At 35.7% G+C, this 24556-nt stretch overlaps 1 protein-coding gene across 2 annotated transcripts; it reads right to left on the bottom strand.

Annotated features, from left to right (window-relative positions):
* Positions 1-819: 819 nt before the first annotated feature.
* LOC110102838 lies at positions 820-23053 on the bottom strand. 2 transcript variants are annotated; one of them, XM_020831322.2, is made up of 9 exons: positions 22795-23053; positions 22530-22732; positions 17930-18002; positions 13685-13780; positions 13455-13505; positions 2692-3060; positions 2083-2428; positions 1938-1986; positions 820-1176 (listed from the first exon to the last, which is right to left on the bottom strand). In XM_020831322.2, the coding sequence occupies exons 1-8, from the start codon at positions 22852-22854 to the stop codon at positions 1949-1951; spliced, it is 1236 nt and encodes a 411-aa protein (XP_020686981.1). In that variant the 5' UTR covers positions 22855-23053; the 3' UTR covers positions 820-1176; positions 1938-1948. The 2 variants fall into 2 exon arrangements, with proteins under 2 accessions (XP_020686981.1, XP_020686980.1); XM_020831321.2 differs by having other exon boundaries at positions 820-1156; positions 22795-23052.
* Positions 23054-24556: the final 1503 nt, after the last annotated feature.

Here is a 24556-nt window from a genome sequence, read left to right as displayed (position 1 = left end):
TTATAACAAGTTGCTCAGAGATAGGCTTGACAATTGGATTGAAGGTGTTGTGATAATTAACTAATGTTCATTAGTGGGTATATTTATCCACTAATCAAGTTTTGTGCCAATAAATAGTCATTAAAGTATTATTTGTTCCCAAAAATTCACATGCACCTAATCAAACTTTGAGTAGAGTTAAGAAGATTAAGGCTTTGCTTGGGACAGCTTTCTTCTTGCTTTCTAAAACAGCTTTTTAATACAAAAATTTCTTGAATTTAAAAATTTTGTACAAGAAAGTCATCTTAAAAAGCAGAAAGAAAATCATCTCAAACGAAGCCTAAGTTCCCATATGTTCAGAGCAGGAGATGGTTGGTTGTTATTATTATGAAAGAGGGTCCCGTGTTTGCAGTGGAGAGAAATATGCGTGCGTGCGTGCGTGAGTGTTGGTGGTTGAAAGAAGGATGTGGGGGCGATATAATTCTTTTAGTTATGATACAAGCATCTCCCCCATCCCCAACTGACTTTATAACAACAATCCTTCATCCATATCACACATTTCCCTACAGTGCTTGGACAATAACAACATGAAATGATGCTTTTTAAATACTAAAATCTTTTAGTGTTGCCTTCCAAGTCCATCAATTTAAGGTTTCGTTTGAGACAACTTTTTACTACTTTCTAAAACAGCTTTTTTGTACAAAAATTTCTAATTTCTAGAAAGTTGCCTTAGAAAACAACAAAAAGCTGAGTAATCAGTTCTCTACAGAATCAAGCTCCATAAACCTTCAATAAGAAAAGCCTGAAATGAAGCAATGGGAGCAATGGCTGACAAGATCCTTTTTTTATAATGGTTCATGAATATATTTAAGCAGAAAAGGGAGAATATTTTTAATATACAGAATAGAAGACTTCTTATATAAAATTTCCAGTCAGGATAAGCCCAGCTATACAGGCATGCCATTATATGCTTCAAATTAATATATTTTTAATATGATCAAATATCTATAATAACTACATGACCTTCCTGTTATTTCCCACTCAATTTATATGAAAACTACCATTGCAAGAAGCTTAATTACCTTTGTGTTAATAGTTGGGCAGTCCAGAGCTCCAGGCTAGCCAATTAATGGATAACATTTGGTTACTATTCAAAACTGTCGGCAGCTTGTCATTTCTGTCAATGGAAAGCTTAACCTGTCAAATCTTACATATATTTATAGAATGATTTTTCATTTAACAACAGATAATAATGTTTATTTCAGAAATATTCAACAAGAATTTTTGACTGAGTGTGAAAAAATTAGATTATGCATCATAAAAGTATTTTATCAATCCTATTTATAAATCTAGCCTAAATTATGTGAACCTTTAAAGCTTGCAACAACCAAAAATAAAATGGAAGTTAATCAAATAGGTGATGGTCTGTGTGGTTGGTGAACTGGATGCCTTACTACCAATCTAGCAGCAGAGAGTTCTCAAATTGAATTTTGTATTTCTGGGAATAATTAAGATTTCGTTTGAGATAACTTTCTTATTGATTCTTAAAGTAGCTTTTTAATATAAAAATTAAATTTTTTTACTAGAAAGCAGCATTAAGAAGCAGTAAGAAAGCCATTCCAAATGAAGTCTAAATGTGCAGTAGTCAAATAAATATGATTTGATTATGATGAAAGGTTCATAATTTTCAATGATTGAACAACATCGGTGATAGCATATTCCGAATTTCAGAACAAAATTAGAAGAACTTGAACTGAGCAAGAGAAACTAATGATATTAAGATTGTTAGTATAATCAGAAAGTAGATGACTCTTAGAAAAAAAAATTATAAAAATGACAAGATAATAAATATAATAGAACAATCAGAAACTTAAAATAAGGTTGACCTTTCAATTGTTCCATAATCCTTCCCATATAAAAACATGTAAAAGGCGATCATTACAATAACATGTTCATACCTGTACAATTCTCATTTTTGTAATTTGTTTTGTGAAGGCTCCTCAAAACCTGTAAAAGGGTTTATAAAAAGGCAAAGATTGTTTAAATTAACCCCAATTCTGAAACAAACCTATTTCCTGGTAAATTATTCAAAAAGTTACTTACCTGAAAATTGATTACAGCTGAGTTGTTCAGTTGTAGGAGCCAAAAAGATAATCTGATGGAATACCCAATGCGGAATAAGCATCAACAGCTCTTTATAAAGTGAGAACATATATTCCTCCCATCTTGTGACTGCAAGTTTAAAAGCAACCCAACTAAAAGACAAGGCCTCATTATCACAGGACATGGAGCCCAGAACTTTCTCTGCAAGTTGATGGTCACAAGGTAAAACCAATTCCAAGCCATTCACTTTGTCCAGGAGATGAGGTTCGGTTGTTTCTGTGTCACCGTCCTGTTTTTCTCTTGATGCTATCAGGTCTGATAATTTCAGATGGAAAAATTGAACCACCTGTACGAAGAAACCATAATTGATCATGAAATACTAAAAATAGCATTAGCTTGGACAAGAAGACATTTAGGCTTCGTTTGGGAAGGCCTTTTTGTTGCTTCTTAAAGAAGCTTTTTTAGGACAAAATTAAAATTTTTATACTAGAAAGCAGCTTTAAGAAACAACAAAAAAGTCGTCCCAAATGAAGCCTTGGTAAGATATTACATCACCATCAGTATCCTTTTAAGTTCAAGAAGAAGAAACAATGGATTAGCACTGATTACCTGCAGCCCATGCAAGCTGTTGAGGAATTCCATGTCAAATATCTCATCACCTCTGGCAAGACGTATTGGCATGTTAAGTAGTTCCAAAGGATCAGCTTCCATATCGGATGTACTAAACTCTTGATGTTTTGATGAGCAGATCCTAAACCCAAGATTTTGAATCCTGGCACAACGTATATCAAAGCCCGAAATGCCATTGGAAAACCAATACATGTTATCAGATGCTGGCAAAGGAGAGAAAGAATAAGATTTTCCTTTTTCGTGGTCTGAAAACCTTTGGGAAAGAAGAGAGATTAGTTTGGCATCCTCGTCATGGGCGCTGTTACGGGTAAACCAAACTGTTAATGTAAGCCTTTCACCTTCCAGTACCTGAAAAAAAAAAAAGAAGTTCAGGAGGTTCAACCATCACAAAACCAAAACATTTTCTGGTGATCAATACCAGTCTGGGATTAGGTAAGTGGTTGAGTTTTAATGATTTCATGATAAAAGTAAATAAATTCTTCAAATTGATAATACAGATTGGATGAAAGAAAACAAAACGTATCCTAGTTCATACTCTTCCACATTATAATTCTCCTATTTGACACAATATTGTGACAAAAAAACCTGAATTTATTCAATGACATCTCTAAGTCAGAACTCTGAGCTCCCAAAGTTCTAAAAGGTTAAACATGGCGCAATCTCAGAAAACCAAAATAACACCTGAAATTAGCAAACGTAAGAGAACTTCAAAATATGTTTGTTAGACATCAAAGTGGATCCATTGAAATCGAAGTGCGCCTCAACTTTAATATCCTTGAAGTAGTTGTCTCTTTGCGCTAAATTTTGCAATAATACAATATGACATTGGGAAAAACCATGCAACATAAAGATTGATTCACGTAAACAGCTCTAAATGTCACTACTTCAACCAAAGGATCTAATATTTTTCTACTTCTTCAAATCAAAGTACTCCACCACATATGATAAAACTATAGTAACTCCACTCAAATTCCACCATAAAATAGAGTCCACTAAATCTTTTCTTTCATGACAACCAACACTCTTACAAAACCTTTCTTACTTAGCATCGCCTAAGAATTTCATGTCATGTACAACTAAAAGCCCTCAAATATATCTCTTTCTAAGATCTAATACATGTCTAACTCTAGCCAATATTCCAATCACACAAACATCCATCCTTAACTACATTATACCAAAACTGACTATCATAAAAACCATATAAATATAGTCACAAGAACATAATTCATCAGTGAAATAACTCTTTGTTACATAATATAAGCGAGTTTAAACCAAATCATTTGATTATTGATGTTAACTCCATCAAACACGAAAAAAGTATCACCTATATCTAAATCAAACTAATCTACAACAAAAAATAGTATTTGCTAAATTATTGCCCTTGTGGATATCATTAACGTACCCTTTCCTCTTCAAAGAATAAAAACATCTCTTTATGTATCATTTCTTATAATAGAAGCAAGCATTATACTATGGCTTATATTTAACATGATAAGAAATAGATCATCCTTTAAAAGATCTCCCTCAACCAATAATCCATAAGCTCAAAAATCACCTCTTTAGAAAGAAGCAAATTTTTAACATTAACCTGTCGATCATAAAATTTGGAATAAGAAAAATGCTTATAGAAGCAAAAGCCAAAAAGCATAATAAAAACAAAACTTGATATGCATTATCAACAATCAAATCAATATTTAAAATCATGAAACACAATGGAAAAATCAGCTTTTTGCGGCAGATTTCAAAACCGCCACAAATTTTGATTTGAGGTGGTAGAAATTCCGACGGTAAAAGCCGCATCGTAAAAGTATTTGTGACGGACAGAATATGTCGCAAATTTTTTGCGACGGATTTAAATTACAGAAAATGACGTCCACATTTAGGTTCCCGCCGCTGATTCCGCCGCAAATTATGACGGATTTGCAGTGGAATATTCCGCTACAAAATACGATACACTTTCATTGTTTCGAAGTTTGCGCCAAAAATTATGCCGCAATCCGCCATAAACCTATAGCATACACAAAAAAATACATACAGTCAGTTATTAAGTTTTTTCCAAAAATAACAATCTAAGCAGTTTAAAAGTAGTAGTTAATAATGATAATATTCCAGTAAATACTACTAAAATAAACATAAGAAACACAATGTTCTATATTCACAATCCAATTGCTCATATAGACAATCACATTCAAATTGTTAAGCAATTATTACAACACTGTTAAAGTAAACATAGTTCTTATACATAAAAAAAATAAAATGCATAAAAAACCTACTAAAAAATCTAAGTGGAATATGTATCCTCACTCTCCTGCTCGCTGATTTCCACATATCTTCTCTCTCAATCTCTGAAGCTCATCCATTATCTGAATGTTAATGTCCGCATGTGATTTTCGGACAATTTTTAGCTCTGTTGTCAAGTTAGCCACCTATTGACTATACAAACTATTTTGGCTATTTGCAGAGTAGTTGGAGGTATAAGAGGATTTTCCCTCATACGCATAGACTTGCGAGCCTAATCCATAAACTCATCATTTCTACATTCCCCTACCGCCTGCGACCAATTGTTAAATTCAGATATATCTATGGAACCCCCAAAGGATCCCTCACCAGCTGTAGTTTGACTCTCTCGAAGCCATGTATACCCATTCTAAAACAAAATATTAATCATCGTATAATCGTCACTTATAATACTTCTCTAAGAATTGTAACCTTATATACTTACATAGGCCCTCCTCGCTCGCTCATCCACCCACTACTAGTCCTCCTAGCGCTTGTGAGTGTGACTGTGCAACTCAACAGTAAGGGGTTCTCTACCCAGCATCTTCTTATGCAATATACTGAGATTATCACGCAAAACCAAAAAAAATATTAAGATCTGTTAAAATTCTTACCAATCTTCGTCTGTACTCAATATGTGGAACTAAGCCCCCAGTATCAAGGGAGATACCCAAACCCCCAACGTCAAAACCTTGATTCTATTTGCTATGCTCCCTCCTCGTTGTATAATCTGGGCAACCCCAAGCAGTACTAAGCAAGACCCATACACCCTCCCTAATCCAAAATTGTCGCTCGCATGCCCTCCTAATGCATGTGAACATGTCTCGCAGGTGATTTGCTTGGCGTTTCTCAAAATTTATTCTGATGCAAGTGCAATGCTATGGCAACCAGTATAAATCTCGTTGTATATAACAAATTAGAACAAAAATTATTCTTTGTTAGCTAGCTTAATAAAAGATGGACAGATGTTAACAATAATGTAACTTACTAACCTCAAACTCCCTAAACTACATTTCGTGCACTTTGTTCGGGATTTTCTTCCAAGAAATATATGGAGCATCAAATCTGCTTCATATGATATCCTGTATCTTCTGCATAAGCTAGTTTGATGGGTAAAACCTACACAAAACATTTAATTTAAAATATTATTTCTCAAATATCTACATAATATAAAACATACATTACATATGTGTCACCCTCGGGCTGAATCAGCATGCGCCCATTATTGTTCGGTGCTGCGGTAGTCTGCGTGGAAGGTCAAGCTGTAGTTTGAGAGGAAGGTCTAGTTGTAGGGGGCTGAGGGGGTGGTGGATAGTAGAATGATGGAATTTATGGTGGGAAACAAAATCTTCCCTATGATATAAATGAAAGTAATTAACAACCTGCATGAATGAAATAATTCACTCTGTTCAAAAATTCATCAGTTAACAGTTGATTATACATCTAACTTCTATAGTTTTAAATATCCATAAGACACTTAAGCTATAAATTCCTACAATCAAACAATGAGATTTGTATCTATTTTAAGAAAATTAAATAATGTTACTTCACATACCAGAAGATCCTCATCTCTGCACTTAACTTAATATTATGCTTCTCTTTTAATGCCCAAAATCTGGCATTATAAAGCATTTGCAGGTCTCACCACCATCTAATATAATTTTCTCTTAAGTGTGAGATTCCTCCACTTCAACCATACAAAATGAGCATACATGTAACCAAACTATCTAAGGTGACTCTCTTTAATCTTATCTTCCACTGGAGCTATTTCAACCATTTCACGTATATGCTCATTTTGTATCCAGTCTCTAAGAGTAAAGCTACTCATCCACCTGAGCATCCTCATCTCTGCAACATTTAACTTAATATTATGCTCTTTTTGAATGGTTAATATTCTGCACCATAAATCAGTGCAGGTCTCAGCACATCTTATAGAATTTTCCCTTAAGTTTGAGGGAGACTTTTCTATCACACAACAAAGCCCGATGCATTCCTCCACTTCAACATACAAAATGAGCATATATGTGACCAAACTATTTAAGGCAACTCTCTCTAATATTATCTCTTCCACTGGAGCTACTCCAACCATTTCACGAATATGCTCATTTCGTATCTTGTTTCTAAGAGTAAAGCCACTCATCCACCTGAGCATCCTCATCTCTGTAACTCTTAACTTAATATTATGCTTTTTTTTTAATGACCAACATTTTGCACCATAAAGCATTACAGGTCTCGCCACAACTTATAGAATTTTTCCTTAAGTTTAAGGGGGACTTATTTATCATACAACAAGCCTGATGCATTCCTCCACTTCAGCTATCCAACTTAATTTCTGCTAATAACATCTTCATCTATTTCACCATCACTATGAACAATAGACCCAAGATATCTAAAACGTGTACCTTATTAATGACTTGATCGCCCAAAGTCACAATCTCTACAATTAGACTCTAAAGTTGACCTATATAATTCAAGTTTATTTTCAACTCCCTCTCAAATCTTATCAAAAAGAAGAATATCATCAACAAAAAGCATACATTCACAACAAAGCTCGGTGGCAAGGAGGGAGTTCAGCTATCGGATTTGGACGAAGAAGCACAAAAAATGAGAAAATTGGATACCTTCGCAAGACCAAGCTCATGTCGTCACGAAGGACGTGTTACTTCGGATGCGAGAGAAGAAGGACGAGAGGTGTGACTTAGGATGCAGCAGGAAGGAACATCGTCGAAGGTGGTGACTTTGGATGCAATAGGAATGCAAATGTCGTCGTTGAAGGAGAAGAGGCCACATGAAGGAACGTTGTCAAAAGAGGCTAAGAAGCACCGGAGCCAAAATTGAATGAGAAAAAAAAATAGAACAAATGAAATAGATACATACTCAATCAGTTAGATAGGTTAGTTAGCGTCGGATTTGCCGTTGCAAATTTGCGGCTGATATTCTGCCGCAAAAGGATTGTTGAAAATTTCCGTCGCAAATCCGCAACCATTTTCGACCAAAAAAATCCACCACAAAGTCCGCTGCAAAAAACTAATTTCCTGTAGTGAAAAAGTTATTTGAACTCACTCATATGTGATTTAATGAGCATAACTCCATGCATGTAAAGCAAATAAAATTTGCTCAAGAGGTTTTTAGCCATAAACAAAGAGATTCTAACTTGAGCAACAAATCCTTCGTACTTATTTCTACAACATCGCTGCCAAAATCTTATCTGCCAAACATAGTTGAATCTCCAATAGAGTTCTTTTATCCAGCTCTATAGTGATCATGGTCTAAAAAATATTTACATTTCCCATTAGTGCCTTCACAAGCTTCTATTGGACTAGAACACCACACTTCGTGGTTCTCCAAAACACTTTTTTAGTCATCAAACTTCTCAATCTCAAGCCATTGTGTTAATTGACCTAGCTTTGATATTGATACAGGACTACATTGCTTTTAAATGCATTCGATAAGAACTTACACTATTTCTTGATAAAAACAATTATGATTAAAACTATTAGCAATTTAAACGACAAAATGAAACGTAAGAAGGGTGGCTATGTTTAGGCCAAGTCACATGCCAAACACTTGGATTATAAAAAAAAACTTAGAAGTTCAACAACATGCGAATTAAGTAACTTTCAACAAAAATCCCTAATCTAATAATAAGATAGCAACATAAAAAACACGCTCAATCCTACGTTTACTAAGCTTAGGCAGAAGGCGAAGCACGATTCCTCGCAACTCGATCACCACCTACAAGATTAGTGGATTAGGAAGATAATTAAAAGGGGAAGAACTTTACCCTTGTCGAGGCCCGGAAACAATTGAAATGTTGACGGTGTTCGTCGTAGCTTCCCTTGAAGGTTCAACCAAAGAGAAGAAGTTTCTCTCAAGAGGTGAAATGTTGAGGATGATCGTCGTAACTTTCCTTGAAGGCTCAACTAGAGAGGAAGAAGTTCTCTCAAGAGTTGAAAATGTTGAAGATACTAGTTGCTACTTCCCTTGAAGGCTCCTATTGAAAGAGAGCGGCTTATCTTGAAGATTCGCAAGGGGAAGAGGGGGAGAGGTGGCCAGCCATGGGTGGGATCATAGAGGAGAATTTAGCTTCATATTTTAGAAGAGGAGTGGAGGGAAATCAAGCAAACGTTTCCCCAAATAATCCTTTTAGTTTGGAAAGGATTAGGATGTATTTAGGAAAGGGTGGGGCAGGCTACGAGAGAGGGAAAGGGTGTTTGAAATCTTCCCAAAAGAGGGGTTAGCAAATAGGAAAGAAATCAAGAGGGGTTAATAAGGGGAGGGGGGGGGGCAACTTCCATAGGAGGGAGAGGGATTTAGGGAGAGCCTTTAATGTTGCTTGATTTGGATTTAAATAAAAGGAAAGGTAAATTTAAATCCAATTGAATTTTAAATTCAAATAGGATTTAATTTAGGAAACTTTCCAAAAATAGATCTCATAATTTATGAAAGTATTCAAATTCAAGTTAAATTTGAATTTGAATTAAAGAAGTTTCCCTTTTCTAGGAAGGCCAACTTGGAAAGGTTTGAACACAAGCCAAGAGGGGAAAACACAAGGGGGGCCGACGGCTTAATGGGCTAGGTAGGGGCTTTAAGGAAGCTTTTAATGCTTCCTTAAATTAGGGAACCAAAATTGGGATGAGATATTTCATCCTAATTTAACTTAAAATCAAAAGGAAAGGATTTGGGAACTTTCCTAAAATAGGAATGATATCTTAGGTAACTTTTTAAATTCAAATAAATTTGAATTTTGCAAAGTTATTGAGTTACCTAAATTATTCAACCCAATTAGGAAAGGAGTAATCATAAGCAATGATGGAGAGGAAGCCAAGTGGGGGGCCGGCGGCTTATGTGGTGACCGTGGATGGTGGTGGATGGGGTGGAGATGCGAAAATTAGCCAAAGGTGAGAGTGGGGCTAATATGGCCGACAGCATGGGTGGTGAAAGGGGCGGTGTGCCGGTGGTGTAGGGTGGGAGAAAGAGGAAAAGATGAAATAATAGAACGAACCACGAACGCGGCCGTCTCCAAGATTGGTGGGTGATCCGATTTCCCTCTCCTAGGGATTTCTCTCTTCAAACACTCTCAAGGTCTCACAAAGAACTCAAGCAATGGGAAAATTTTTATCATTCAATCATTAAGCAACAAAAGAAAACATAAGGGCACTAAGCAACAAAAGAAAACATAAGGGCTATATATAGCCTCGTACAAATGACTCAAGACAAAGGACCAAAACGCCCTTTGGGCTTACACACGACCTCCCTTAAGTAAGGGGTAAAAACAGAAAAGATAACAAAACAAATACAACATAACATAACATAAAATAATAAAAGACAAATACATAATACGACTCAAAAATACATCGACTCAATCGTGGTCGTAGATCAACGGACACGTCTCTGATAGACTTTCCAAGCTCCGATGTCCCCATCTGATACCAGTAAGGAAAAACAATTGACTACTATGAAGAAATGTTAACTAAGAGCAAATATGATAAATCATATGTAAAACATAAGAGATCAAGGAACACAGAAGAACACCAAGATTTTCATGATTTAGTTAAAAAAGCCTATGCCCACCAAAAAGAAGAGAGTATATGATCAAGCAAACAAGAATTACAAACAATGATCAACTAAAAGGACAATGAAAAGCACTCCCCAAATCTAACTACCCTCAACTCTCATAGAGAAACCCATGAAACCCTCACATAGAGCTTCGAGGAAAAAGAAACTTACATGAATAGAGTAGAGCACAAACTCTTACTAAAGAGTGGCATTAGTATTAAAGGGTTTAAATGATAGCGTAGAATTCATGATCATATGTTGAGTAATGTCATTGCACCTCATTTAGTTCCATGCTAAACAATGCGATAAGGTGAACCTCTTGTTTCAGGACACCTCCATGCCAACAGCAGAGGCTATCATAAGATACCTCAAACATCTAACTGAAATCAGATAATCTCAATAATGCTCAACTTCTTAGCAGCTTTTGATTTTGGAGTAGGTTTTAGAGGTTAAATTTGTCCAATGGAATTCACTACTTAGATATTGGGTGATTGGGGCCATAAAGATACTAAATCTATGAATAAATATCGTATAAAAGTGGCCAAGCAATGAAAACTGCAGGCAACATGGAAAGTGGTTGAGATAAGTCATTATTGAATAGCCTTGATTTTCTTAAGATCAACAAAGACATCATCATAGGAAATTCAAAGAAACTCTTTGAAAAGGTCATAAATAAACAATTTTTCATGTGAATAAAAAAAATTTCAAGGCACAATGTCTTGAAAATTTTAAGCAAATGATGAATGAGGAATATGGTAATTCTTAGTGTGACTAAAGATGAGGATTTCATTGAAGTATACAATGAAGAACTTCCAAATTAATGGGTATTAAATGTGTGCCATGTGTATGAAGATAGTTAGAGCATTCAATAAACCAAAGGGTATCACCAGCTGATCATTAAGGCCATCCTCTATTTTAAAGGACTATCGATGATCAATTAATGCAAGATCATAAAAATCAAGCATGGTATCTCGAACCACACTATCATCTCTTATATTCCAAATCCACTATGAAACCTCTAATAATAGTCAACCCTACTTGAATCTATATGTCCATTTATGCCATCCCTAATAATCAACATTTTATCTTTGAATGTGTTCATTCATTTCTTTCCAAAATTAATTTTTCAAACTTTTTTCTAAGTAACTTGAGAAGCACAGTCACTAACCACAGGTATTATATCCACATCAATAATTAACTAAATATTAATAATACAATCACAAATACTATGCAGCACAAACAATTTTATCCTCAACTATTTATCCACCATTATCTCAACTTCTATTATATTATCAACATTTCCAAACATGTAACAGTTCATAATTTCTTTGGATTTTCCCATTCTGTTTAATTTAATTGAAACAAGTAACATTTATTCTTCTTCTAACAATTATGTGCGTCAAACCTCATTTTATCATTCTATGTTCTAAATTCCATATAATAAATATAATATTAGCTCTATACCTAGCAACTCTTGCTCACTTTTTCACCACATTGGGTTAAATTGTGGCATATCACTTGTTGGAGAGTTCCTAGCAAACCCTTAATTATTTTTCACCACAGTAGACCGATCATTGCCCTTGATAAGGTCCTCTCAATGAATCAATCATTTGTTTAGAGAACTTAAATGCCCATTAATTCACATGAAAATACTTTTTAATGGAAAATAATACACCATTGCGCAAAAGACCCCATGAAATCATACACAGTGTATAGGGTAGTACACTGTTTTAACCATAATATAATATTTAAAATACTAGAACTCTAGAAGGAAGAAATTACTAAGCATCTATTTTTACAGAAAGAAAAGCACGAACAACACCTCCATCGAGTGTCAAGAATGTCATCGTTGCTTGTCAAAACCCTCGACTTCTCCTTGTCATCACCTAGCAAAGCTTTGCACTCGTCAAAGCCCTAGTTTATGATAATGCCAAGCAAAACCGTCAATGTCGAAATTGTATGCCTAAACCTAGCTAACCCCCACAGTCACAGTTGCCTTCAACTTCTCCTCCAGCAGTGCATGGCAAACCCCATCACAATACTGTGTCAAACCCCACCAATCACCTACGACTTTGCCTTCGAAGTCGCATTATGCCAAACCCCTTGTTGTCGCATGCATGCATCTAACATGTACTAGTGTCAAAGAGACCTTCAAATCTATTTCCCAAATAAAATTAAGTTAAAAAAGAAAATTATGAATAAAATAATATATAATACATAAAATATAAATAAAATTAATTTTAATTTTAACTTGCGAATCATGTAAATCAAAATAGCATTGATTTTTCTTACTATAGCATAAATATTGAATGCTATTTTGAACCACGCGTCAGATTATGCAAATAGTGCAAGGGTCCACCTTGCAAGTTATTGTGTACTACTGAAATGTATGCACATGATGCTTTCAGATGCTTACAAAAACTTCAATATTATTTATTTACCATATCCCCTCATTCCATACCCACCCCAATAAAACAAGTAAAATGAATTAGCACAACAATATTAATAAAATGAAAAAAAAAACAGACTATTAACTCATAATGCAAATAGTAATGCAACATAAGCAAATATTGCTTGTCAAATTTAATCAGTTTACTTAAACCATGCCATGCTTCCGTAAGTAATTTCAAAGATTGAAAATCTAAGAAAATTTTAAACAATGTAGTTTTGTGGAGGGTTTTATGTCTCCACATCAAGGACATAACTGAAGAACGGTGGTTTCCTTGGCGTGGCATATATATACAAATTCCCAATCCTCTCTTAAAACTTGTACATAGTTAATAAAGGGAATGCATCAAACCAAAGCAGACTCCAATTCAGGTGAACATAATTCACCATTATAAACATTTTTTTTTAAATAAATTTCATAAAAGCTGAAAAAATTGAAAGATATAAACAAAAGATACCTCATCTACAGAATGTACATTGCGATCATCCGCTGTATAGATTAGAACATCCTGAAATGAAAATCAGAATATTCATAGTTCATACTCTAAGATAGAAAACAAATAAAAAGAAAACTTGTAGTTAAATAAGGACCATTTTTTCTTATGTTTCGTCACACAACATATACAAATTGATCTAAAAGAATTCATAAAGGAAAATTTGAATCAAAGGTTGCAAATGTTCTGCTTACACCAGAAATAGGAATAACAGATGAAGGATCTCCATCCTTGAAGCGAAAAACTCCACCTTCGAAATCCTTTCCATGGCTGTTCAAGTAACATACTGCCTTCAACAAAAAATCAGAAGTCAAATGTATTGAAAGTACTAGCCTATATCTTTTGGATTTATGATTCAAGAACAGCTATGATTATGTCCAGAATCAAAAATGTTATTTTTAGCAATTTAAATAGTCTTGTTAAGAAGTTGGTTGCAGGGTTTGTCCGTTAGAAGTTCCTTTGATGTGGGGAGATCATTGAAAAAACAGGAGCAAATATCAAAACAATAAAAACTGTTGGAATTTCAAAAAATATTCAGATCATTCATCTTCTTCTACCTATAGCAGTTATTTATAACAATATAATAAAAATGCCTATAACTTTCTAGAAATATGTACTAAATTAGATCAGCTATTTCCTGAATGCTCCAAAAGATGAAATGCTACACAAGTTCCACAAACAATGAAGCTCTCAAAAGAAATTTCTAAATTTTCTAGAAACTTCCAAAAACATTAGTTGTCAAGCACAATAAACTGATATGGCAAGGAGGTTGTAAATTCAGCCTCCCCCCACCTAAAGTTACGATTTCATTGGAGTGAAATTCTTTGGAACCCATGTCTAGGTGTCAGATATAGTGTGTGACCAATCATATCATCTAATGATCAAATTTGGGTATCAAATCATGAAAATATGATGGGGACATCAGATCGTGGAAGGTTTATCAGAGACGTGGCCACCAATTTACGGCCACGATCGAGTCTTTGTATTTTTGAGTCATTTGTATTATTTTATTATTCATGCATTTTATTTATTGAGTGTTTTATGTTTTCCGTTTGTACCCCTTTAATGGGAAGCGTCGTATGTAAGCCCAAAGGGCAAGAGTGTCTTTTATTTCGTTGAGTCATTGTACCCGGCTATTTATAACCCGTTCTTTCATCTTATTAATTAATGAATGAATGATTATGAAAATTTTTTATGCTTGTGTTTGAGAGTACTTGAGAGTTCTTGAGGGGAACTTGGAGAGATCCCTAGGAGAGGGAATTCGTATCACCCACCAACCTTCGAGACGGCCGGGTTGTGGTTTTCTCTTTGTATTTTCGTCTTCCCTCACCACCATCCTTTATTCGTCTTCGTCACATCCAACTCCTCCACCAAATTTCCCAACTTCCTCCCCACATCAAACTCCACAAATTTTCCCCATAACTGCCGGCCACCTTCACCTGATCTCCCCTCTTGGCCGTCGGCCTTAGGCTTCTACCGCCGGCCACCTTTCCCCTTTTTCCCCTTTTTGATTTCCCCCTCTTTTATTTATTTCCTAATATGGGTTAAATATATTTAGGATTATATTTGAATTCAAATCCAAGTGATTTGAAATTCAAAATGTTTCCTAATTTACAACCTCTATTTTAGGAAATTATTTTAAACTCAATCAAATCAATTTATGAAAGATTAGGTTAAATCTACCTTTGCCTATTTACATATCTCATGTTAGCATGCATTAATGACTTGCTCTAATCCTTTTTCCCATTACTGCTGCCGCCCCCTCTCTCTTGGGCTTGGATTAGGAAACTCTTCCTAATTTCCACTTTCTCTGCTGAGAAGTAATTCCAACTCATGCTAGCCGAAACTTTTAAAGCCAAAACCTTTAATTAGTTTCCAAAAATCTGAGAATAGGAATTAGGAAATAATTCCTAATTTCCTCCCAGCTTACCGCCTTCCCCATATTTGATTTCCTCAAAATCTGTCCACGAGACAGTGCACATCTTGGGAAAGAGTTGGAAAGCCAACCTATTGTTGGCCGAAACATTCAAAGGCCCCTCTTGGGCTACTTCTCTCCCCACCTTCTCTATTCCCGATCAACACCTCACTGGAGTACTAAAACCCATCCCCTCTCCCAAACTCTATTTCTCTGTCAAGAAAGAAATCTGAATTCTCTCAGGTTTTGGGGAACAACAGCTGAAATTGTTCTCAGATTTCAGAGAAGAGATTTGTTGCCAAGCACCCATGAATGGCGGACCCGGAAACTGATTACGGCATAACTTGGGACGAAGACGGCTTCGTAGACATCCTACAATATACTTTCTTCGACGTGAATCCAAGAGTTAATCTCACCGTCGATGATTACTTGGAGCGCACGTTGATCCATTTGGTAGAGTCTATCGACGAACACTTCGAAGGCATCGAGTGGAAGATCTCCACCTCTCCCTAACGAAGGTTTCTCTTTTCCCTTGCATATTATTCCTTTTAGTCTAAACTCTCATTGATTTGATTGCAGTCATGACGGACTCTTCCGCATTGCTCTTGCTTAAGTTTAGTAATCGTAGGATTTGAGTGCCCCTCAATGCATCCTAATTCTCATTGTTAGATTATGGATTATTTTGAAACTACTACGACTCATCGTGTTGGTTTTCTATTTATTTTGGAAGCTTCAAAATTCTTATCATGTGATTTCAAACCTAAGCGGATAACCACTAATTGCTTTATTTCGTTGTTTGAATTTTCTAGTAGATTTATTCTAGAATTATTCTGATCATAAGTTGTGCAAAATCTAAGTGAATTAAACATTGCATACGTAGTCCTGCATCAAAATATCAAAGAGATAATATTCATTGAAGTTTTAAAGGTCGATTTTCTCTAAGAAAATTGTTGACGATGGTGATTCACAAATCAAGTTGTTAACGTTAAAGAGGATATTACCATGAGTTAGTAGGTGCAATCGAATCATCATTTGAACACCATACAAGGGAGACCAAAGCTCTGAAGCTGAACCATTATATCACGTTTCATATTACAATAGGATAAGATTAATTTGGATTTTTTTGGATAAATTAGTGCTCGAATTTAAGTTCAGATTATGATAACTACTCCATGAATTATCATTTAGTTTAAACTAACCTAGTGGATATTCTTAGGTAGAATTTTTCTCTTCTAGTAAAGTTCATTTAGGTATGGATTAAAGGTTATAATTTTTATAAATTGTCTATTTAAAGGCTCAAATCCTACAGTAAATTGTATCAGAAAACCCAAATTTTCTAGTAAATATCGTCTCCTCTATTATTTGTCTACTATTTTCTTTTTCCTGATCTTATGGCTTTAGAACAGTTTCAGAAAAATCTTTTGTGTAACAAGATGATGACTACATTTGGGAGAGAAAAATGTTCTACAACAAGAAAAATTAATTGGAGTACCTTTATTTGTTCATAGATCAATAGGAACCTTCAGAAAATACTCAAGCCCCTTTCTTCTATATTTTTCCATAAATTTTAGCCTCTGATTATGGACTCTTATTAGCTTGGTTACATATTAGGGGTAGAATAAAGTTAGAAAACACCAAGTATAAAGGATCAGATTTATTTTTGATGAGTTATACATAATAAGGTATGGACTAAGAAGCTTCGTGCCCCAAGTAACTTTTTTAAATAATGGACTAGGAAGGATGTTCGTTTCATTGGTGGTTGCACTTCTGTGATATGTACAATCCAAAAAGGAGCACGCAAGATTATACTAAATAGCATTCACTTTCTCTAACAGCCTCCTTAGTCCCCTACCTCCCTCGTGTATATGATTCATACAATCATCTCGGTATTGATGTCTCTTGCTTCAACTATCGAATTTAACGCGCATGCCTAGGAACTTGAAAAGAAAACTAAAGAACTTACAAAAAAGCCTTTAAATTCTCATCATAACAATTTTGAGTTCATTTCTTCCTTGCCAACCTAAGAAAAACAATTAAACCAAAAAGCATTGCCTACTTATATTTCTAAGGTCAGCATCTCGTGAGATATCTTAAGTGTAAATAGGACAGAGGTTGGCACAAATTGGAAAAGGAGGTTTAGTATGGCCGCAAGCAGAGAATTATTGTCAAACTTTTATTATCATGTAAAAAAAACAGACCAGAGTTGACATGACTGACTATATCTGAATAGCAATATATGGTTGCACTTGAACACTCTGAAGAATATGCAAACAAAATGTCTTAAAGTAAATTGCCTCATCCAAGGAAAAAGGTGGAGGTCAAAATATGACCATGAAAATCTACATATGTGAAGCTTTATAACATCAAAATGATATATATATATATCACACTGACAGAGCTCACTAGGTACATAAGAAAGACAAACTTAAGAAGGACAATGACTTTGCCATATCTTATCAGATACACTAGCAACAACGGTGCAAATCAAAACAACAGAAAAATTAACATCTTGATCTAGGCATACCGCAAAATCTCGTTGCTTAAGGTAAGGCCTATTGTCATCACTGTGCCATCCAATTGAGGCTCCTCTGCACCAACTGAAATTTTGCAGACATGTCATAGTTGAGAGGGTAGAAAATTAAGCAAATTACATTAAATTTAATACTATATTTAATCAGCTTAAGGAGCGTTACAAAGAACACAGGGTATCTATATCATATATACAGAGGCATAATTGATTTTTTGTGAATTAGTTCAGAATGAATTCTCTTCATAACTGTAAAAGAAAGGGCCTTAGGGATGGCAATAAAATAGCTTTCAGATAATAATGTCACTATATCTAAGTAATAAAGGACAAGACAACATAATTTTATCACCAAAGAACTTTCACTAGAACCAAACTTGAGAAAACTATTCCTACCAATCGCACCACTGACTAACATATTTCAAGATCATGTTAGAAAACTTATATACTGAAAAATAAATAAATAAATAAAATGTTAGAAAACTTATATCCTAATGAAAGAATATGCCCAACCATCTAAACCCCATGCTTCTAATTAAATTTAATTTACTTATTGATAAAGGATAAAGCTTCAAATTAGTTAGCCGCTGATGACATGACCAAATGTATATTAGCAACCATTGCATGATAGAACATTTATTATTAGAGAGAATTTATCATCTTAGCATTATAAAAAAAAAAAATTCACACACTCAAAAAAAATAAGTCAAGAGCAACTTATAGGAGAAGAGGTTTCTTACATAGAACTCAAAAAGGAAAAATACCACAAGCCTAGCACTGTTGAAAGTATTTCACTATGTGCATCATAGGTAATAATGATGTTTTCCTCCATAATTGAGAAAGGCATTTACACAATATAGAAAAAATAAACTATGGAGAATAGCTTGCATCGTGGAAGTTGAAGGAGCCTTGAGGCATTGTAGCTGTCATTAAGAAATCATTGGTGGTATGCTCCATCGTTCTCCTTATATGATAGGAGACTATAGATCAAGAAGAAGAGCATAAGCTTTAGTGTCAGCCTGTCAGGTCGATCAATGGTGTTGGTTTCTTTGTAGGGCATCAGCAACGACGTCAATTTAGAGTTATGGGTCAGGTTCGGGTTGAACCGGAAACTAACCCAGCACTATTCGGGTCAACCCAAACCTTACCCATTTTTGCAAACGCATCGATTTTCAGGACCCTAACCCGACACGCTTCAAGTCCGGGTTAACCCGACAAAACCCGAATGCCCTGGTGCCAAAAAATTGCTAGTTTTCGGGTCCAAAAACGGGTCAATCTCCACTTTTCGGGTAAAAAATGGGTCAATCTCAGGTTGCTAGGTCAATTTCGGGTCAATCTCGGGTCAAACGGTCAACCCGAACCCTACCAGATTTTTGAAATGGGTCGAATTATTGAACCCAAACCCGACCCATTTCGGGTTCGGGTTGACCCTAACCCAAAATTTTTGGGTCGAGTTCGAGTTGAGTTTTCGGGTCGTTTCAAATATTGACACCCCTAGGCATCAGCATTGACAATGATAAAGAGTAAAGATCTAATCAGTGTAGCATCCATCGACACTATGTATAGACCTTGTTGGCGATGACATGCTTTAATTTGGTGTCAATAACATACATCAACCTAATTAGTGATGGCAAGCATCAACCTTGGTGTCAACGACATGCATCAACCTTATTAGCAATGACATGCATTGAAGTTAGTGTCAATAGCATGCATTATCAACCTTATTGATGATGACAAGTGTCAATGTTAGTGTCAATGACGTGCATTGAACTTGTTGGCAATGACATGCATCAATGTTGATGTCAACAGTGCGAATTGGCCTTTTTGGCGATAATGTCTCAAATTTGACGTCAATGGCATGCATAGACCATGTTTGTGAAGACATAGGATTTAGCAATAACATGCATTGACTTTGTTGGTGATATAGAATATATCAGCATTGGTGTCAACCATATTTGACAAAAGGTGATGGTGGTTGAGGGATAACAATCATGTCAAGATAGTAGTTAGTAATGATTTTTGGACAAATGTCAAGAATTCTTCAAATCTGTGAGCTCTGATCATCCCAAGCTCCCTTTCATGTATAAAATGAGAATCGATTTATAGTTTTAAGAATAGTATTTTAATTATTTTAGCTAAAATCCTCAAACACTCCACCAAATGATGTGTTGATCCCCTTGATCATATTATAGTTTTAAGAATGCAATTGTGCATCAAAATTGAGCGATCATGGGCTCGCTGGATTCCATGCATCAAGAGGCTCATTTTGACTACAAGCACGCAAGATTTGAATATCATTTTGTACCTCAAATAATCTCATGAAGTTTTCAACTAGACCTTGAGTGCATAATTTAGGCCCATTTGAACTTGGATCAAGATAGTTTGATCATTGAGTTAATCACATTGAAATGATCATTTCAACTATAGGTTTGTGGATCGTGAATTTAACTCAAGAAGTTACTTATTCAAAACCACATGCCATGAAATCAGATAAAGTCCAACTCCCAAAACCACCATGACGAATACTTAATGGAATACATTTAAAAAGCTTTGACTGGTTGGTAAATTTTTTCAAACACATGGTCATTATGTTATATATGTTTAGATCTTCTTCATGAGACATAAAAAAACACAACTAAGGATCCTCTAAGATGATATAGCATGAGTGGATGAGCAGACATGAGGTCAAAAGCAGGAATATTGTAACACTAGGAAGAGAGGAGAGAGAGAGAGAGAGAGAGAGAGAGAGAGAGAGAGATGGTTATGAGGTGGCCCAGCCAAATCAAGCTGTGCAACACTAAAATCAAGAGAAGAGATTTGTTGCTTTTAAATCCAATTAAAGGGAAAATGGTAAAACATAATTTGACCAAAATATATATATATATATATATATATATATAACTTTCTTTTCATCATTTTTTACCTAGACTATAAAGTATTCAATGATTTTATCTTTTTATTTTGACTTTATATTGACAAGGGAAAGTAGGAAGCAACAGCAGCTACACCAGGGCCTACAGCATTATTTCGCACGTCAAGGAGCTCTGCTAGGGTTTGAGTTCCCTTGCGCCGCCCTCTCTTTTCCTCCATTTTTTTTTCTATTTCTATTGATTGCATCTTTAATGCCAGCTTAATGGAACTTCCACATTATGGTCTTACTTACGGTAGGTTCAACCAACATATTTGTCTCCTTGACCAATTTTTTGAGATTGTAAATAATATTTGTGATATCCATGTTAATGAGGACCCCATGCTAGCTCTTTATAACAAACTCATGAATGTGAAGCATGCTCTCAAATATGTAAAGTAGAATTCTTCTTCATTTCTTCACAACAGGAATGTCTTACTAAATGAACTTTTTTCACTTTGGGGGCTCACTTCATCAAGTGTTGAATCATGCTGACACTTTTAAATATAAAATTACAAAAGAAATACTTCCTCCTGGCTGTTCATATCACTGTTTGCTATATTTTACAACAACAACAACAATAACATCAAACCTTTGTCCCACTATGTGGGGTCGGCTACATAAATCCTTTTTCGCCATTGTGTCCGGTTAAAAGTCAAATTCTCATTTAAATCTAATAAAGAAAGATCATTTCTAATATTTTTTAAACAAGTCCTTTTAGGTCTACCTCTACCTTTCTTAACATAAGTCAAATCTAATAACTCAACTTTCCTAACCGGCCAACCGGGTCATCAGAAGGCCTTCATTTAATGTGACCAAACCATCTAAGGCGACTCTCTCTAATCTTATCTTCAACCTTTTCACGTATATGCTCATTTCGTATCCTATCTCTAAGGGTCAAGCCACTCATCCACCTAAGCATCCTCATCTCTGCAACACTTAACTTAGTATTATGCTTCTCTTTTAATGGCCAACATTCGGCACCATAAAGCATTGCAGGTCTCACCACCATCTTATAGAATTTTCCCTTAAGTTTGAGGGGGAAAGTATATATACTTACATTATGGTAGTTGATTGTGCAAATGTAACTTATCTGCTACATGATGAGCATTTTTCTAAATTTGTAAATGCAATTGAACTTCTTTTGAATACATTCATCACTGACACTATTGTGGTTAGAGTGATTATAATTCTTTGGAGCTTTTCACACATTTCACTTGGGTTCTTATGGTGGCTGGAATGTTTGGGTCTCTTACTTTTGCCTTGTTGGAAGGTTTTTATGGAGATGTTGGGAATTATCCATCGATGGGACTATGGGAATTATCACTATTATTTTAGCTTTCGCAGTTCTGGGTGCTTTTGAAACGATCTTCTTTTGGACTGGATCCAACATTGCTGAATCATCCTCCTGCTTCCTACCATTTTTTGCCAGAAACTTTACTATTTTACAATACCTATCAGTTTTGGTTTTTATTATCAAATAGGCATTGGATAGAGCATCTTCTGGGCAATACTTTTTGCTTTTTGATCGAAGCAATGACGAATCCCATCAAAATAACGTTGCAACCAGGCCATGTTGTTGTATTGACGAGGGGGGTCGAGTGTGACAAAGACTTCATTTTTGTTGTTATTGACGATCGAGGGGGGTCTAGTGGGATAAATTGAAAAGGGGTGCCAACACAGTATGTGTACCTTATGAGGCCAGTAAACTCGATGAAAAGCTCAAACTCGCATCCGAAGAAGTCCTCGACCACCTCCTTGAGCTTCTCCCTGACGGCGACGAAAGGAAGAATAAGATGGGCGCAGTTGGTGGCCGCCAGATGGCTGAGGGTTGTCGATAACACGTTGGGACGGTAACCCACCACGCCGCAGGTCCGGTGGATGAACTCCAGCTCCTGAGTACAAATACATCTTAGATCGAGGAGGTAGAAAAGACAGAGAGAAAGTTGGGGAATACCTTGCAGAGATCAAGAGAGAGAAAACCTCGGATATGGCGACGCGTCTGCTCCACCGCCATCACGGTTGGCGAACAGGATTTGGACAGATTTTAATCAGGATTTAACCTATTTCCTGCCGAAGAGCTAAAAAGGTAAATCCTACAGATTCTTAAATCCCGTTTCTCCTCCGCTTTCTGTAAATCACGTCGAGCAAGCTCCGGTCGACGCATCGAGGGAGTCGAGAATTTGGGGGATGGTCTGGCCTAAAATTTTTAAAACCAGAGTTACTTTCGCGCAGAAAATGTTTTTTTTGGGAGAACCCGGGGCATGAAGCCCATGTATTAATAAAGAAAGTAGCAAATTACAAGTAAACCTTTGAAAATAAAACTAAGACAAAACTAAAACAAAAATACACAAAGACAGCTACAAGAAGAAAACAGGACAATTGGCAAAGGAAAGACTCAGAAAGTAGGCACAGTCTCATTCATCATGTTATATCAGTATAGAGATAGTTGGAGTCCAGGCGGTTGCACTGGTTGCCCGATAAACCAACACCCGCATCAGTTACTGAGGCCGTCGCAGCACATCCAGCCTGCCCATAAAGAATCCCAAAAACGAGCAAGGTTGCCATGTAGGCCCTCCATTGCTCGGAGAGACTGGCTTTGCTCATCATTGTCTGAATGCCAATCATCCACCCATCTTGCCAGCTAAAATCTTTGCAGCCAACCCGGGATTCCAGAGTTAAAAAGTCCACCTTCAATCTGGGGTGAGAAAGTAACATCAAAACCTCACAACAATCCCAAATATCAGCTACCCGAGTCCAAAAAAGATCAAAAAACCAAAACCATGCCAGCTCATAGCACCTGGAAAGAAGCCGAGTCCCAATTTTGTCATAACAAAATGCATAAAAGTGCTTGAGGTATATAGTCATTCTCCAATCAATTAATAGAACCTGATGGCATATTAAATGCCCAAGAAATCCAGATGCAAGGTTGTTTTGTGTTTCCATTTAACCATTTTCAATCTAATAGCTGCATAGATGTTGCAAATAACTTTAGCCACATTGTTTCTAGCATTTGAGAATCGACGATTGTTTCTTTCCCTCCAAATGTAATAAGTAATGCAACTAATGGCTAGAAAGCAAACATTTTTTCCTGCACTATTTAATGTTTCAGAGTTCTCAATAAAATCCAGAGCCTGGGGCAGTGTAGGCCTGAGTAAAAAACTATTGAATGCCGGCAGAATCTTTTTAAGAATATAAAAAGAGAAATCACAATCGAAAAATAAATGGGAATGATTCTCAGTGTTGCCCGAGCAAAGTGAGCAGTTAATAGGTACCAAAATACCTCTCAGATGCAGGTTATTCGCAGTTTTCAGTTTGCCAATACGAGCCATCCATGTAAAACATGCATACTTCAGGGCATAATTCTTGTGCCAAATGGATCTATACCAGTCAACCTTAGGTAAATGATAGTAAAAAACTTCAATGAAATTTTTAAAAGCCCATATAGAATTTCCATCCCATAATACTTCGTTTGTGTCTTTGATTTCCACTGATTTTATAGTGTCTTGAATGGTAGGAGGAAAGTGATTGGGAAGGTACCAGGTATCATTCCTAAAATATTTCTTAAGTAAATTATCATCCATGCCCGGTAAATGAAATATTTCCCCAAGCAAATTTCCATTAAGCCACGGATCCCAGAGGAAAGAAAAATTGCTTTGATTGGAGACAGGAAAATGTAATAGCCTTTTGATCTTAAAGATAGTTTCAGCAATTCTGTG

This window comes from Dendrobium catenatum, unplaced genomic scaffold (assembly GCF_001605985.2).
Source record: "Dendrobium catenatum unplaced genomic scaffold, ASM160598v2 fragScaff_scaffold_920, whole genome shotgun sequence".
NCBI lineage: Eukaryota > Viridiplantae > Streptophyta > Magnoliopsida > Asparagales > Orchidaceae > Dendrobium > Dendrobium catenatum.
The sequence above is the reverse complement of the archived record's forward strand: the minus strand, read 5'-3'. Positions and strand labels throughout refer to the sequence as shown.

Excerpts from the sequence above, each read along its gene's own strand:
- LOC110102838 (XM_020831322.2), bottom strand. The coding sequence starts at position 22,854 with ATGGCGGTGGAGCAGACGCGTCGCCATATCCGAGGTTTTCTCTCTCTT. Across the intron at positions 13,781-17,929 it reads TTAAGCAACGAGATTTTGCG|GCAGTATGTTACTTGAACAG; the intron begins GTATGCCTAGAT and ends TTTTTGTTGAAG. Across the intron at positions 3,061-13,454 it reads ATGTACATTCTGTAGATGAG|GTACTGGAAGGTGAAAGGCT; the intron begins GTATCTTTTGTT and ends TTTTTTTTTCAG.